The sequence below is a fragment of the Coprinopsis cinerea genome (assembly GCF_000182895.1).
Source record: "Coprinopsis cinerea okayama7#130 chromosome 2 map unlocalized cont3.2, whole genome shotgun sequence".
NCBI lineage: Eukaryota > Fungi > Basidiomycota > Agaricomycetes > Agaricales > Psathyrellaceae > Coprinopsis > Coprinopsis cinerea.
In genome coordinates this window covers 1,669,107-1,684,658 of record NW_003307543.1, presented here as the reverse complement: position 1 = coordinate 1,684,658, position 15,552 = coordinate 1,669,107, and the positions used below count along the sequence as shown (strand labels likewise).

The window sequence follows — 15,552 nt, the reverse complement described above, 5'->3', positions numbered from 1 at the left end:
GATCGAACCTGTTTGCATCCGGCGGATGAGTGAGTGTCCATTGCCATCTGGTTGTTAGGAAGTCCCGCGGTCGACCAAGCGTTTATCCTCGAAACCACAAGAACCAATTAATTCTAAATATACAAGCTACTTAAACATTATATATATACACACACACAATGATATAGTACATTTAGAGTGATGGCATCCTGCTCGCTCTTGAAGGTTTGGACAGACGAGCAGACGAACGGGGGCTACTCGACGGAGAGTCTTTCAAATATTCGAGGGAGCTGGGAGAAATCTGCTGGCTTTGGTGTCGTTGGTTTCTCCAAGGGGAAGGCAAGGGCGGGATAAATTCCTGGGGAACGCCGATTACTGGGCTCGCTTGGGCAGTCACTGGTGTCCTCGGCCCTTGCTGGAATAAAAGGGAATAGTGTAGATTGCGCTGGTAGTTGCCGATGGATTGGAGGTTCAGCGGTGGCGGTGTAGGCTTGTTTTGCGGCAAAGCCATTCGTTGGCGCGAATCCCGATGGCTTGAAGGTAGGTGGTGGCGCGTGATATTCGAGGGGGGTTGCAGCTGAGGATTTTGTGAGAATCGAAGACCGTTGGGAACGGCCAGAGATTGCCGCTGAATCACAGCGGCATGGGCGTAATGTTGCATGGAAGCAGGTCGACTGGGAGCTGCTTCCGGTGGCGGAGGGAATCCGTAATGCAAATAAGTCGACGGGGGCATGGAATACACCGACGGTTGAGAATACAAGGACGGCTGAGATGCAGAGCAGCGAGATCGGCGCATCGACTTCACAGCGTCCGGTGACATTGGAGGTGCGCAAAAGCTCGAAGGATGGGGAGAAGGAAGGGGCCATTTCTGGTCGAGGGAGTGCTTCTCGAGATCTTTCTCGTGCTGAAGGACAGCCCCGAGATTTTCTCGACTGCGAAGATGGTATGACACGACACCCAGGCATGCAGTGTAAATAGACACTACAATAAATGGTCAGTCAGCGGCCCCGCGAACTCGCTTTATGACTTACGCAAGGCAGGGATCAGCCAGCTAGAGGTCAGGATGAGGACAATGCGCGTCCTGCACAGTCCACCGTCGGGACCTTATTGCTCGGTCAGACGGCAGTGTCCTTCTTCTAATACTAGCCCGACTTACCCGCGTCAAGGCATTGAAACCTAGGACTCCAGTAGGCATACGCGCCAGCTATACCTGTGTCGATAGGTTTAGTACTATCTTCCCCGTAAGGAGAACAAGACAACCCACCAAAATGTACAATTAATCCAAGAAAACAACGAGCGCCGTCCAGCCATTCACGGAACTCTCGCACAATCCTTTGGATGTTGGTTAGGCCTTGTTTTCAGGAATGGCTTCCTGGAGGACTCACAGAAATACAAGCATGATAATGGTAAGCGTATGTGAGATTAGCATGGCAACAATAAACGATTCTGGATAGCTGTGAGTTTCCGGCCACGCCTAAGTGGCGCGAAGACCTACGCTGGGGGCGATCGAGCGACTCCCAATCGAGAAAGACCAGGATACAGAGGAGAATGATCCACAGAAAGCTGAAGAAACAAATTCCACCTACGATCCCGCCAAGTCAATATCAGACACAGACAAGAGAAGGGGAAACATACCAAACGCAATAGAGCGACATCGTAAAAATACAGGGGAGTATTCCCTCTTCGGGACTGGGTCCACCATAGTGCTGCAGACTGATTCGGACATGAGAGACATCAAAGGCTTCCAGCAGCCGTTCGTAAAGAAAACAGAAAGAAAAGTTCAGGAAAGCGGAAGAAAATGGACGTGTCTACCAGAGACAACGTCGAGGGGTGGCAAGTGCCTGCAGGAAGAGGGCAGCATTGTGCACGACTTGATTCTATAGACTTTGTTGTGGCTCAGTGATTGTGGGAGAGTGAGGAACGTGTAGCTGCCTCTATTGTTCGCGCGATATTTGGACGGTTACCAAACATCAATACAAAGCCCTCGTGTTGTTTGCGTCCTGTTGCAACTGTCTTCAACTCGATTTTGACTTCAAGTTCAAGAAACAAAAGCAAAGAAAAAGCCCGCAATACTGATCATTAAGTATGAAGTATGACATGAAATGTAACTATTTCCGTCGAGCAAGTCGCTTTTTGGCAGCCTTGGCCTCAAGGTCAAATCGACTGCGTTTTCGCATCCGAGGTCCATCCTCTTCAGCTGTAGGACTGGTGTCCCTTTTGCGAGAAAGGCGGCTCCGAGAGAAAACGTCCTTCTTTTTTGCTCTTTCTCTGAGTTCGTCATAGCCATCGCCACCGCCAGGTCCATTGATGCCGCGTTCAACGCTTCGTAAAACGTCTCCAAATTCGTCTTCCAGTCCACCAGCTCGCTGGCGTCGGCGACCAGTGCCGTAGTCAGCGAGGTCACCACCCAGAGCCAGGTCGGCCTCATCACGAGCTCGTCGTTTAGCTTCGCTCTTCTTGGTAACGATACGGGTAAAGTTCTCTTCTTCGTATTCAGTGAGCCGCTTGAGGTGCTTGGCGCGTCCTGACGCGAGGGAAGGAATTCCTCCCAAACCAGAGGCCGATTCGAGGTGCGGACGATCCGGGTCTGTGGGGAGCTGTGCGAGCGCGGACGGAATGACGGCGCGTCTCTTGTCGCCTTTTGCAGGCTTTTCGATGTAGGGCATAGGAGCGAGTTGAGGAGGGCGATAGACCCCGTCTCTGTCATGGTCGTCATCCGACTCTTCGTCAGATCTTTCATCGGCGTTGGCCAGATTTGCAGGATTGGGTCTGAAAGAAAGAGGATCTGGAAGGCATATGTCAGTCATGTCAGACAGGCGAATCGTCAAAGGAGTGTTGTCATTTACCATTCACCACAGCCTCTGCTGAAGTTGACTGTTCTACCGTCTTCAACAACTTTTCAATCTGATATCGCATGCGGTTTTCCAGGGCGCTGATTTTCTCGAGAACTATACGGTTCTCGATAGTAGCATCCACTTGATCGCCAGCATCCTTCCCTCTTGCATCCCGATTGAGAGCGCTGAAGGGTTGCTCAGGTTTGGATCGACTGCCTAGGGTATGCCCAAGCGCCCTTCGTGCGGATATGAGGGCGAGAGATCGCACGTAAGCGATGAGTGCATGGTGTTTAAGCGAGAGTAATGAGATTCCATCTCGAAATTCTATGCTTGAAGCCTGGTGTCGTTAGAAGCTGCCGTGTCCGTGGTTGAGCAAAAAAAATAAATACCGACTCGTCGAGCATCGATTTTAAAGCCGTTCTTGAAGCAGCTATGCTGTTCGTCATTGACTGCAGAAGGGCTTTAAACTCTGCGTTTGTTGCTGGGTTCTCGTCCATAGTCCTGGTGAACGAGATCAGTAAAGAGGTCGAAGGAAGGTAGTGGTTGCGGATAAAAAAAATCAGTTAACGGTTTTCTAGGCCGCCACCCGCGTGCGGGTGTAATGCATGACATCAGCGCGATTATTCGCTGGTCAGAGCCCAGTGCGTTTCATCCTTGAAATTTCACGACCGAGAATTGGCAGATACCTACTGAGTGATGGGCGGAGGCGTGGAGGATGGGATGAAATCTAAAATTGCTAAATGACCTTTATATAGGACTATTTCCATGGGAGAATCGCTGTCAGAAGCCCTGCTCATGTGAGCGGCGAACAGCTTCCGGATTTCTTCTAAATCTCGACCTCGCGATCTGCTCGTTCTCGTTCTCGCGTTCTGCATACATACACCTGAATTCTGGATCGATTTACAACAGTCCCCGATATGCCTAAAGCATACGCAAAGCTAAAGGCCAAAGAGATCGCGGGAAACCTATTGAACAAGTTTGCCGAGGTCCTCGACAAGGTTAGATGTCTTGTCCAGGATGCTGCTTTCTGGCTGAAACTAGATCTAGAAGGACGATGACGAGGAGAAACCTCCTCCTCCGCCACCGAAACCTTCCTCGTTTTCCCCTATTGCGTCTGGATCTTCCAGCCTGATGGGAGCCGCTCATAGTCTCGTCGATTCGTTCAATACCTTGAAGATCAGACCTTCTGCGGATACCCCAGCCGCTGCAGGTGGTTTCGTTGGAGGATTTCATCCTGGTTATTCTCTCCCTGGAAACTCTGTGTCTCCTCCTCCTCTTCACCATGCCTCGTCCGCCCCACCTCCTACAATGCCCGCCCCTTTCGTGCCACCCGCTTCGCCCCAGCAGTCGTTGACTATGCAAATGGCGCTTCGTCCAGAACTTGACACTGCACCCCCAAGGCCGTCTTCTGCTCCAATAACGTCACCCGTTCAATCTCAGGCCAATGCACTTGCTACTCCTTCTAAGCCTAAACCCAATGCAAGCAAGCCCTCCGCATCTAAGCCTAGTGCAAAACCTTCAACGCCGCAGCGCCCCTCGAAACCACAGGCGACCTCTTCGGGTAGTTCTTCCACACCTTCTACGCCCAATGGAAAGGAGCCCAAGGAAGGACAAGTCCAATGTTCCGGGACAACGAAAAAGGGGGAAAGGTGTACGCGTATGGTCAAAACTTCCCCAGCTCTTTCGTCAAAGATAGACTGCGACAGTGATGATGAAGCACCTTTGGAAGCTTTTTGTTTCCAACATACCAAAGAGATATTGCAGGGCCCTTCCGGGTGCTATGCCCGCAAGAATGGGGAGTGGTTTGAATTTAATGGCACGTATCTAACCTATTATCAAGCCAAGCCGTCTAACAGCTTCATAGACTGGATACCAGCATATCTTTCACATGAGACTCAGCTGTCACTTCGGATTGAAATGGAGCGTGCTCGATCCCTGTCTGATGTCGATGGCTACATCTACACTTTCGAAATCCGAGGTAAGTCTTTATCATGTACGACCATCAACCTACTCTGTTCTGACATGGACGTGGTTATAGATGACGACGACAGTGACACGGTCAAGCTCAAGGTTGGACGGGCAGTGAATCTTACCAAACGGATCGACGAATGGTCAAAACAGTGCGGCTCCAAAGAACAGGTATTGCGCGGGTACTACCCGCATCCGGAAGATGACCACGATGCGCAGACAAGCCTTATGAAAGGCAGAGTGAGAGCTGGCGAGAAGGCACCTTGTTGTCATCGATTGGGTAAGGGCTTGCTTGCCACCCATCCGGACATAGTGAAGCTGAATATCTGATGTACAGAACGTCTGATTCACCTAGAGCTGGCCGACCTGGCCCTCACACAAGTCTACTTGGACCCTGAATGGCCTCACATTGAAGTTGACCCCTCTCCGACGCCATCGTCTGGGAAAAGAAATGCCTCAAAGAAGGTAGACCGTTGCCCTGACTGCGGAAGCATGCACAAAGAGATTTTCGAATTCCGACGGTGGTCATCTGGGCCCAATAAAAACAGGGAATGGGAGAACATCGTGAAGCCGGTTATCGAACGGTGGGGAAAATTTGTAGAACTGTATCTATGAATGTTGTTGCACAATAGTAAGTTGCCCAAGGAGTTTTCATACTGTGACAGGATGACTTGAGGCAAACAGAACAATGGCATCGTGCCCTTCAATTACAATATGATCGTACCCTCTGACCAGCTCTGACCACGGGAGTCCACGGTCGTCGCCTTGGCCGATATAAGACCGGCTTGGGCTGATCTCCAATTGGCGATCAATGATGTGCGGGTTGGCAACAAGAAGATTGTTGTGGTATGTTTTAGGCTGTTGCCACGAGCGGACATAATTGTCCTGAGAGTCTATAAAGAGGTGGTTGGACCGCAAAGAACATCCACCTTTTCCCTTTCGCTCTTTGTCCCTTTCATTTTTCTGGGTTGATCCCTCCCACATTTTCCAGCTCTTCTTCCTTGCACGACCGGTCGTTCCAACATGTTTGCTTCCAACCTCCTTCGTTCAGCCCTCCTCATCGCATCCCTCCTCCCTGCTGTAAGAAGTGAAGTCTTTGATGTTGTCGTCGGTGGCCCTGCGGGCCTGAAGTACGACCCCGAGTTTGTTGTACGTATCATTTTGCAGATCATTATGCCAATCCATAGAATTCATCAAACGCATTTCACAGACGGCTGCGCCAGGAGACCAAGTCCGCTTCATTTTCCGAGCAAAAAACCACACCGCCACTCAGTCGTCTTTTGCTGACCCGTGCGCGCCAATCGCTGGCGGCTTCGACTCAGGCTTGTCCGTACCTTCTCTACTTTAACCATAGTGTTTCACTTGCTGACAGAGTTATCAGTATTCCTGTCGCGGCTGATGTTACGGACGGGTTCCCCATAGCCCAGCTCGATATCACTAGCAACGACCCGATCTGGGTCTACTGTCGGCAAGGAAATCACTGTGCCCAGGGCATGGTGTTCGCTATCAATCCCGGTGACCGATTTGAAGCCTTCAAGGCCAACGCCGTCGGTGGTGCTGCCCCCGCTGATCCCACCGGTGCTTCCTCGACTGCTCCCTCCGCCACCTCCTCCGGCACTCCCACACCCACCGGCACTGGAACGGACCACAAAGTCCTAGTTGGTGACGGTGGAAGTCTCGCATTCAGCCCGGCAAATATTACCGCTCAGGTCGGAGATACCATCACATTTGAGTTCAGATCCAAGAACCATACTGTGACTGCCAGCTCATTCGATCAGCCTTGCGTCCCCCTCTCCCAGACCAACCCGCTTTCCGGTTTTGACTCCGGCTAGTAAGTGTCCGCCTCTTCGGTCTCTCCGTGTGGTGCTGACCCTCTTTGTAGTATTCCTGTCGCTGCTGGCGAGACCAATTTCCAGACGTTCACTATCCGTGTGAATGACACCAGGCCAATCTGGGCTTACTGCGCTCAAGGCCAACATTGCGCCAACGGTATGGTCTTCGCGGCCAACGCTGTCGAGGATGGCCCCAGGAACTTCGAAGCATTCAAGGCGCTTGCCACTGGCGCTGCTCCACCGTCTCAGGAAGACGCTGGCTCCGCCTTCTCGACGCGCTCGTCGCTGCTCGGTGCCAGTGCTGCCGCCCTGGCTCTCCTCGTCTCGACACTCGTTCTCTGAGTGAAAAGTCGACAGGCTCGACCGGGATTCTTCTGCACATCATATACCACTTCTTCAATTCTGGGACTTGAACGAATACCACTCATGTTGTACTGTATCGACTCATTGCATTTTTTTTCTATTTGTTTTGTAATGCTTTTCTTGTTTTCGTTCTTTACCTTTTCCTGAACGACGTCGCTTTTCATGGAACGTGTCTTTGACTGTCGCGGTGTGTTGCATACTGATATCTCGGTGAGATCGCAGCAGACGTCTGTATCAAGCGCCCGTGTACAAACAGACGAATCATGACCAAAATAGAGTCTCAAGGCTCGACCCTTTGAATCCGATCAACTGGATGGCTCTCCTCCCCTGCTGTTCTTTGAAATCACGGCGGCTGTGGAGGTGTGGTTGACTTTAGTGCTACTGTCTATGAGTTTCGCGACACATACGACGTCGCGTCCACTGTTAACTTGTCGCATCCGATGTAACCCAGTGATGTACGCCACTGGAGAAGAGAGTACTAGTTAGCAATTGCAGCTTGAAGCATGCTTATCTTCTCCAAGGAATGGAGTCTGGTTCACGAGACTATGCCTGCTTCCGTTCCCAAGGCCCTGCTCCCAGCCTTCCTCCATGATTTAATGCTATGTAGATTTCCGTATTGGAAAGCCGATCCTCGCGGGCATGCATAGTATCATTGGGTCTTGAAGCTTGAAGCATTTCACACGATGCGATCGTCATTTCACTCCAGCGCATCTTTCCTCTCCAAGTACTTCAGGCGACATCAAATCAGATAACCTTGTTGCTGGTATGTGTTTTGGGCTGTGGCTAGTCCCTCGCGATTGTGGTCAAGTTGCTGGGACTCTGGCGTTTTGTACTTACAGCGTATATTTTAAAGATTTGGCCATGGGGTCTCGGACTCGGAAAGGTTGACACGGTGTGCAGGACGAAGCAAGAGTCCTCTACCAGGCGCCGGTACTTACTGCTCAGGACCCACAACGGAGACCTTCCCTTTCCACTCCTCGACAAAAGTTAGTCAAGGAACGAAACAATGGGTCCAGCGCTGGCACTCGGGGCCTTTTCATGGAACAAACAGATCCTCATTCACGGTCAGATGCCGATGTCCTCGGAAGACCTGCCATACCGTTTCAATGGCCTTGTCTCAGAAATAGATAAAGTATCGCTCGTGTCTGAACTTCTATCAGCTGGTGGCTCTAGTTGTCTATCTCTTTCTCCCGCACTTCACCCCCACCCCCACCTGCTTCTACAGGACCTGGTGTTCCCTGACTTGTGCCATTCTGCCCAAACATTATCCTCGAGAACAAGTCATCACCAAACAACGCCACGAATTCTCTAGCCTCTAGACCCACTTACCGCTCCATTCCAGTCCCATTCAAAACCTTAATTCCCATTGAACCCCTGAATGGAGACTAGCTGCAGCCCTACTCCGTCATCAGTAGAGCCTACTAGCCCTCCCGACTGGCCAACCCACTCCCCTCGCCGCTTGGACGATGCTCTGCAACTTGTCGACGGGGAGGATAGCAAGGACTTCCTCGTTGCCAAACGAAAGCCGTACGTCAAACGTCGTCTTTTCATCTGTCGCGCTCTCTCATAGTATGCCGCCTCGCCATTCTGTAGGTCCGGCGCTTGTGCAGACTGCAAATCAGTCAAGGTGAAAATTGGATGTGTTTAGTGGAAAGCGGGTGCTAAAGTAAGTCTAGGTTCGATGCGAACCAGTTCCAGGGCAGCGCAAATGCAAGAGGTGCCAGTTGAAGAACCTCCCTTGCCAGGCTCGAGAGCGGAAAAGGCGCAAGGCAGCCGAGTAAGGTTCTCATGGGTGTTGCAGTCGTAACAGCTCCTTAACCTGTCGACAGAACGCACGAAGAACTTCAGGAAAAGGCACGCCAACAGGACTTCCAAATACAAGAGCTATTGCGCCAGTACGATAGTCAAAGAGCGGCAGACAAGATCACACATTGGATGACCAAATCGAATCCTTTTAATTCGAGAGGTTTCCCTGGTAAGAGGTTACCCCCGTCCGTTGACCCTCGCATGTTCAACGTTCAACCACCACAGCCAACAGCAAGTCCGCTGCAATCCGCCATCGCTGGATGCAGCGTGGGCTTTCCGTGGAGCAGGCGAGCTTGTCGTACTTCAGAAATGGTTGGGCGATATCTTCTTCTAGTAGTATGAACCTCGACTTACCAATGGTGGATCGATGAGTAGCAGGTCGGCTGGACACCGCCAATCTCCCCGCAATTGTAAACCACTGTGACCTTTACCCAGAGGAAATTGAGGACCTTTTTGCAATGTGAGCGTTCCACGGACGGTGAGCGATCATGGACTGACCATTCGTCTAGTTTCTTCAATCAAATCAACGTGAGCTTGAAAGGCTACCACTGTATCGAAGGAACACTCACAGGGCCTTGATTCAGCCGTATTTCTCCATCCTCGACGAAGGCTATCACAAGCCGGCCACACTTATCTGGACCGCACCTTTCCTATTTACCGTCGGTGTGTACCCTCGTCGTGAGCCGTAACATACAAAATTGATATTTTCCAACAGTCTGTGCTATTTCCTCTCGACATTATGCCAGTCGTCCCGAGCTATATCCTCTGGCCATGGACTTTGCTCGGGATATGGCTGGGAAGGCTCTTGTCGAGGGAAAGAGAAGTATCGACATGTGCCAGGCCTATTTACTCATGGCGGTGTATCCTGTTCCAAAAAAGAAGTGGGTGGAAGACCGAAGCTGGTTGCTAATGGGTGTGGCGATAAGGCAAGTCGATTTGTCCCTTGATGAGTAACAAGGTTTGACAGAAGCTGTTGAACAGGATGGCGATGGAACTGGGTCTGAACCAACCTGCACCAGGTGACTGCTCCGAAATGGAGCGCCTGAACCGCGTCCGAACCTGGCTTACCTGTTATTGCGTGGATGGCTCCCATGCGATTCAGTTTGGTAAAATGCCCATGCTACCATTGGACGACTACCTTGCTAGGACGCTGTCGAACACCTGGTACATGTCCTCGAATCTGAACAACCCCTTCGATGTCCATCTGTGCGGTTATGTTCAAGTATTATCTATCATGGCGGAATGGCGAACGGCAAACGCCGCTCAGTTGCAAGACCCCAATCTGAATGTGGGCAACTCTGATCTCTATTGATAGCTCAATGCTGATAGCCCGGGGATAGGATTCAAGTATCATCGAGCTGGCACTTGAAACACGGGGAAAGCTTCAGAAGGAAATCGGGAGATGGCGCGAGGCGTACGCCCGAGAACTACAGCTTTTCCGTACGTCTCATATTTAGTCGGGGGAAATGCAGGATCAATTGATTGAAACCTTTCTTAGCTCTACCCATCTGCCGATATCGTGCGTTTACCACACCAATGTAGGAAGTGTTTAACTTGTCGCTAGAAATCAGACCGTTAATTCCACTTTTGCCGCAGGATCACGGCGTATCTCGAGCTGGTGGTCCTCTCCTCTGGCTTTCAAGCCGAGTTCCGAAGCGGGTCCTTTGAAAGCTCTGTAGTACTCCCTCTAGCGCTTGGTTCTGCACACGAAGTGATCCGGAGCGTCATCGAAGATTTAGCACCAACAGGGTACCTTCGTTACGCTATGGATTCCAATTTCCTTTATGTTTCCTTCGCGGCTTCATTCTTGATCAATGTAAGTGTTTGACTGATAATGAATGTAGTGGTCCTTTTTACAAACAATACCACAGTTACTACGGCCTAAATTCAAGCGAATGCTTGACGAATGCCAGCGACAGAGAATAATTGACGCTGTAACAAATCTTACGGAAGTGCTGACATCGGCCAAGGTTGCACTCGACGCAAGGCACACGCCAGTGCTCTATGCGCGCTTTCTACTTTCCCTTCTCAACAAGTACCATTACCGCGCACAGTCCATAACGCCCTCGATGTCCAGCCACGTCAAGGCAAGTCCTACCCCGCCATCCGATATGTACTTCTGGCCCGAAGTATGCAATTCCTCGGCCAGCGTGGGCTCTCCCTCGGCGCTCGGTGCTAACTTTGAGGATGGCTTAATCTACTCGCGATTCGGGGAGGCATTGGGCTTACAGCCTTCCCATCTAATCAGGCAGGAACCTGGATACTACGGTGCACATCAGGGCGTCAGCTACTCAGGAGATGTCTCTTCGTTCCTCACGCGGAATGAGTCATTTGACCTGAGAAATTCAGCTCCAGGAGGAAGGAGTTTTGGGCCTTTATCGTGAAGAATGGATCCTATCTGTATCATAGTTTAATACCGGTGATATCTGTAGCATTCCCTTGTTTTGTACCTGGACACGTCAGTGTCTCAGGTTTTACCCCCATTCCTGCATCAGATGGGTCACTAAATTACTCTAAGTATATGGTAGCGATATTTATTTTTAGCAAGTTGTTACAGTGTACACTGTACATTCCCAAATCCGTACGTTGTACAACCTATATACAGCCCGTGTAATCAAGCCCAAGTTCACTTTGGTTACTCGACTGGGGATGGACGTCGTATTTATAGAAGAACTGTAAGCAAAGACGTCGGAAGCAAGCTTCGTGGGCAATCTGAGTGAAACGGAGGGAGTTGATTGGGAAAAGGCTGGGTCCTGGCTCGGGGTGCTTAGGACGGCGGAAAAAGATCGAGTGTGTTGCTCGATCAGCATTAACTCCTGAAACCTCCCTGTATATCGCATCAGAGGAAACCCGGTGCCCTCTGTGTCCGGGTCTGCCCGGAGGGCCCATACCAATTTTATGACTCCTTGTATCCACCCATCTTCGCCCTTGTGTTTTGCGGGCGCTAAAAGTTTGATCAGTGGCACTGCCACATTGTGTCACAAACAACCAACAATGTCGTGGGAACACCGACGCGTTTTGGTGTTCGGCCTCGTGGAGGCAGTTGTTAGCTGTCTCTTGGACCATAACTTTACCCCTGAACTACTTATATGGATCGGTTCAAGCCGCCCCGCTCATCGCCTCCAGCCTCTCGCCTCAACAGGATACTACAAGACTCTGCTGATGTTTCATCCTCGATGGAATCGCTAGCGGCAGAATTGGCAGAGCTGTCTGCAGACGAAATAGGTCTCATCGACGCAGTGATTGCTCGAGCCGGGACTTCGGCGACAACGTTTCTAACTATCTTCAAGGCCTACAGTGAAGTTCTGGCAGAAAGGGGGTTAGCAGACGCTAACGAGACTGTCTGCTACGGGAAGCTGTTGAAGCTTGGAACTTTGAAAGGTCGAACATGGGTAGAGAAATGGGAGAAAGTGAAACCCAAACGAATCGCGGTACGTCCCCTTCCTTTACAACGGAATAAGCGACCCCTCTGAAGAGTATGTAGGCCCCTCCACGCACTCGACCCGCTGCGCCTTCGATGCAGCAGAAATCGTCGCCCTATGGCCAAGCTTGCAGCGTCTCCGATATTTTCAATCCTTCCGACATTGACAGCACGACCGACTTTGCCGAGTCGACACCGCGACTACAAACTCGCGTCAGCCGTGTCACAAATCGACCTGCAGCACCTCCCCCAGAGCGAATGACGCGTCAATTTGGTAGGGCATTGCCAACCACACGACCCTATAGTGGGGAGTCCAGTCGAACACATCGGCCAAGCTCTCCAACGAAATTGAATCGGCCAATTTCGCCTACGAAACCGTACCAACCCAACATCCAGACCAAGCCCCGCACTACGGTTCATACCACATCAAAATTCCATCCTAATCCTGTTCCTGCCCAAGAAACTCCGAAATCCAGGGTAAGGACTGTCAACGAAGCGGAAGCGTGGAGGAGAATACAGATGGAACGGGACGAACAGAACGCAGACCTGTTTTACCAGGACAAGCTGACGGAGCGGTTCTGGACGATGTGGAGACAAGGTCACGAGTGGATTACAGTAAGCGTGATACGGTTGACCCGCAACGTTTAAAGACTGACAAACGAATAGACCACTAGCGAGCAAGTCGCAAATGCCCGTGAACGCCTTATAGTGGAGCAATCCCTTCAAAGATGGAGGGATAAATTCACGCTCCAACGCAATCGCGTCCAGCTTGCGGACCAATTCGCGAAATTACTGGTCTTTAAACGCTGGTACGGCAGGCTAGAGGAGGTTCGACACCGAAAGCGGCGCCAAGAAATTCGACAGGAAATGCGACTCAACATGAAGAAGATTCGCGACAAATGGGAGCACCGAGTTACTCTTGAAGCATGGAACCGATGGCGCCAGGCCCATCGGCTTCTACTGCTTTCAGAGAAGTGCAACGAACTTGTCGTTCAACGATTCTATGCTGCCTGGAGGAGCAAGTGGCTGCGAATAGGAGATTCCAGTGCTCGTGCCGAAGAATTTCTTTACGCACAAGAAACTAGAGTTGTCAGGACAGCCTGGCGGCAATGGAGGAAGGCAACTCAATTCAAAATACTGGAGGCGACCATGCGCAGACGAGTCGAACTTCGCATTCAAGACAATGCTCTCACTCGCTGGCGGCAGAGTCTGTATGTGGTCATACCTGCTCAGCGCCGTGGAATTCGTGCTAATCCTTTTTTAGGCGCGATTGCAATACTGCAAGTGATTTCTACGAGCACACCTTGAAGAGATTGGTGATCGCTAAGTGGAGAAATGCCGTGGAACGTGTGGACGCCATGGAACGTCGGGCAGACAGACAATTAGCTAAATCGGATATTGTCTTCTTGTTCGCCTTGATGAAAATCTGGAAGGACAAGGTGAACGGGAATGTGCTGGAACGCAGGCGGATCCTCAGGACTAAGCACTCAGTGCTTGAAGCATGGGAGCGGAAACTTCACCAACGGCAGGCTGATTATGGTTAGTGCAAGATATTATTGCTACCAGCGAATCGCTCACCCACATCTCGGCAGCCCTTGCTGACAGGTTTAGCCAGCGGCCTGGCCTGGCCATCGTCATAAACTGTTTTGCACAGTGGCGGCACGCGTACCACGAGCTGCAATCCGTCCTACGAATGGCTGACACTTTGTACAATGACAACACCATGGCCAAAGTGATCATGACCTGGAGGAAAGGTTTGCGGAATAAACTAAAGATGATCAAGATGGCTCGTGCGGCCCACAAGTATTTCCTCACACGCCAGATGTATGCCCGATGGAAAGAGAAAGTGGAAGAAAGGAAGAGAGAACGGTTATTGCAAGTCTACTTGTTAGCTATACAGAAGCGGAGATTCCAAGGTAAGCATCTAGGATCTCTGACATGGAACGGGGAGATGCTCAACGTATAACTAGCCTGGCTGACGAAGACACGGGTGAGGACGAGCAGGGAAGCTGCCGTCCAGGCTTTCTTACTCCACAGGGACAAACGTACTCTCAATGCCGCACTCGTTCGTTGGGTCCGTCGCACGGTGGAAATCAAAGAGCGGGAGTTCCAGATTACCGAACAGTGCAAAATGATTACCCAGATGTAAGCACGATTTGGACTGTTCAAATGCCTCCCCTGACAGTGTTTTCCTCACACAGTTCAACTTTCAACAAATGGAAACAGTATTACAAGCGAAGGGCGGAGCAGAGAAGTCTCTTAGAGAACTATCACTTGGTTCGGCGAGAAGGTAGTTTCCTTGCGTGACTTCCCCTCTGGAACCAAGCTAAATTGGACGTAGAACTGCTTCATCGAGTCTTCAGCCGTTGGATGGCACTCACGCGACTGGCACGTAGTAGGAGGCAAGTACTCCATGACGCTGAAGAAGAGGTCCGTTTGCGCACCTTGGAAAAGTATTGGGAAATCTGGAGAGAGAGGAGGCTGAAAGATGCGGTCAGTATAGTTTTACTCCAAGTCATGGCCGCAAGTGCTCAAGTGCTCATATCTGCTTCAGGAGGACGAATTTCTGCTCCGTTGGAATGGAAACACGGTTCGCACTCACTTCAGGCGATGGTATGATAAGACAAAGACTCCACCAGCCATCCAATTCCATGCTGTACGGGTGAAGCGGCGATACTTTGACCTCTGGAAAGAGGGCATGTCGCGGGCTGTACAGGTGAAGGAGGCGCGTAACTTGCATCGTGCCCGGCTGCTCGGTACGTGGCCAACCTTTTCATTTGTGTGGCACAGTCCTCATGGCCTTGCAGAAACCTATTTCGTCAAGTGGCTCGAGGCGTGTAAATTGAAGAAGACGAAGAAGGCGATAGCGTGAGTGGTCGATTCACATCTCCCATTTGAATTGTGATTCTGATTTCATTTCGCAGTCGTGCTCGAACTCTGAGATTGCCAACTGCGGTTCCCCGGAACTTACCGCCCCCAGTTCACTCCAGGGTTTACCCTCGACGCGATCGCTTTCTCGAGGCGCCTTCGAAAGGGCTTGGAACAGTGGACAGCTCTCCCACCCATGCTCCATCGGTGATCTCTTCAACATACGTTGGGGTTCCTTCTGCATCTATCTCCGTCAAGAGTGCATCCCCTCGTCCCTCGTTTGCTCCGCTCAGTCGCGATAGGAGCCCGTTCCGGTCAGGCGAAGCCACCCCGTTGTCCCGAACACGAAGCGAGGACGGCATTGCCCCAGCCCTTGTGAAGAAAGCCCCAAGCTCCGTGACTTCCCTTGATGCTCCAATGACAAGAAGAGTGTGGCCTGACCTCTCGCGGAGACCACGGTTGCATATCCCCAAGTAAGGTC

At 51.2% G+C, this 15,552-nt stretch overlaps 6 protein-coding genes across 6 annotated transcripts; 4 read left to right on the top strand and 2 right to left on the bottom strand.

The window, feature by feature from the left end:
* Positions 1-172: 172 nt before the first annotated feature.
* Positions 173-1,705, bottom strand: CC1G_04308 (hypothetical protein; the record flags this gene model as incomplete). Its single annotated transcript, XM_001833277.2, has 7 exons — positions 173-960; positions 1,011-1,082; positions 1,136-1,189; positions 1,244-1,311; positions 1,365-1,425; positions 1,475-1,561; positions 1,615-1,705. 7 exons carry the CDS (start codon positions 1,703-1,705, stop codon positions 173-175), a joined length of 1,221 nt encoding a protein of 406 aa, XP_001833329.2.
* Positions 1,706-2,087: 382 nt separating this feature from the next.
* CC1G_04307 (hypothetical protein) lies at positions 2,088-3,310 on the bottom strand (the record flags this gene model as incomplete). Its single annotated transcript, XM_001833276.2, has 3 exons — positions 2,088-2,764; positions 2,826-3,150; positions 3,203-3,310. 3 exons carry the CDS (start codon positions 3,308-3,310, stop codon positions 2,088-2,090), a joined length of 1,110 nt encoding a protein of 369 aa, XP_001833328.2.
* Positions 3,311-3,730: 420 nt separating this feature from the next.
* CC1G_04306 (hypothetical protein) lies at positions 3,731-5,396 on the top strand (the record flags this gene model as incomplete). Its single annotated transcript, XM_001833275.2, has 4 exons — positions 3,731-3,811; positions 3,861-4,791; positions 4,852-5,061; positions 5,119-5,396. 4 exons carry the CDS (start codon positions 3,731-3,733, stop codon positions 5,394-5,396), a joined length of 1,500 nt encoding a protein of 499 aa, XP_001833327.2.
* Positions 5,397-5,804: 408 nt separating this feature from the next.
* CC1G_04305 (hypothetical protein) lies at positions 5,805-6,955 on the top strand (the record flags this gene model as incomplete). Its single annotated transcript, XM_001833274.2, has 4 exons — positions 5,805-5,930; positions 5,992-6,071; positions 6,163-6,612; positions 6,664-6,955. The coding sequence occupies 4 exons, from the start codon at positions 5,805-5,807 to the stop codon at positions 6,953-6,955; spliced, it is 948 nt and encodes a 315-aa protein (XP_001833326.2).
* A 1,399-nt stretch (positions 6,956-8,354) lies between these two features.
* CC1G_04304 (hypothetical protein) lies at positions 8,355-11,166 on the top strand (the record flags this gene model as incomplete). Its single annotated transcript, XM_001833273.2, has 14 exons — positions 8,355-8,503; positions 8,570-8,603; positions 8,653-8,753; positions 8,806-8,951; positions 9,008-9,094; positions 9,158-9,242; positions 9,292-9,310; positions 9,367-9,445; positions 9,498-9,697; positions 9,750-10,070; positions 10,123-10,222; positions 10,281-10,320; positions 10,379-10,598; positions 10,654-11,166. 14 exons carry the CDS (start codon positions 8,355-8,357, stop codon positions 11,164-11,166), a joined length of 2,094 nt encoding a protein of 697 aa, XP_001833325.2.
* Positions 11,167-11,776: 610 nt separating this feature from the next.
* On the top strand, positions 11,777-15,548 carry CC1G_04303 (hypothetical protein; the record flags this gene model as incomplete). The annotated part of the gene is made up of 13 exons (XM_001833272.2): positions 11,777-11,827; positions 11,887-12,021; positions 12,073-12,213; positions 12,267-12,818; positions 12,870-13,414; positions 13,468-13,742; positions 13,796-14,119; positions 14,174-14,348; positions 14,405-14,493; positions 14,545-14,696; positions 14,758-14,959; positions 15,011-15,071; positions 15,128-15,548. 13 exons carry the CDS (start codon positions 11,777-11,779, stop codon positions 15,546-15,548), a joined length of 3,123 nt encoding a protein of 1,040 aa, XP_001833324.2.
* Positions 15,549-15,552: the final 4 nt, after the last annotated feature.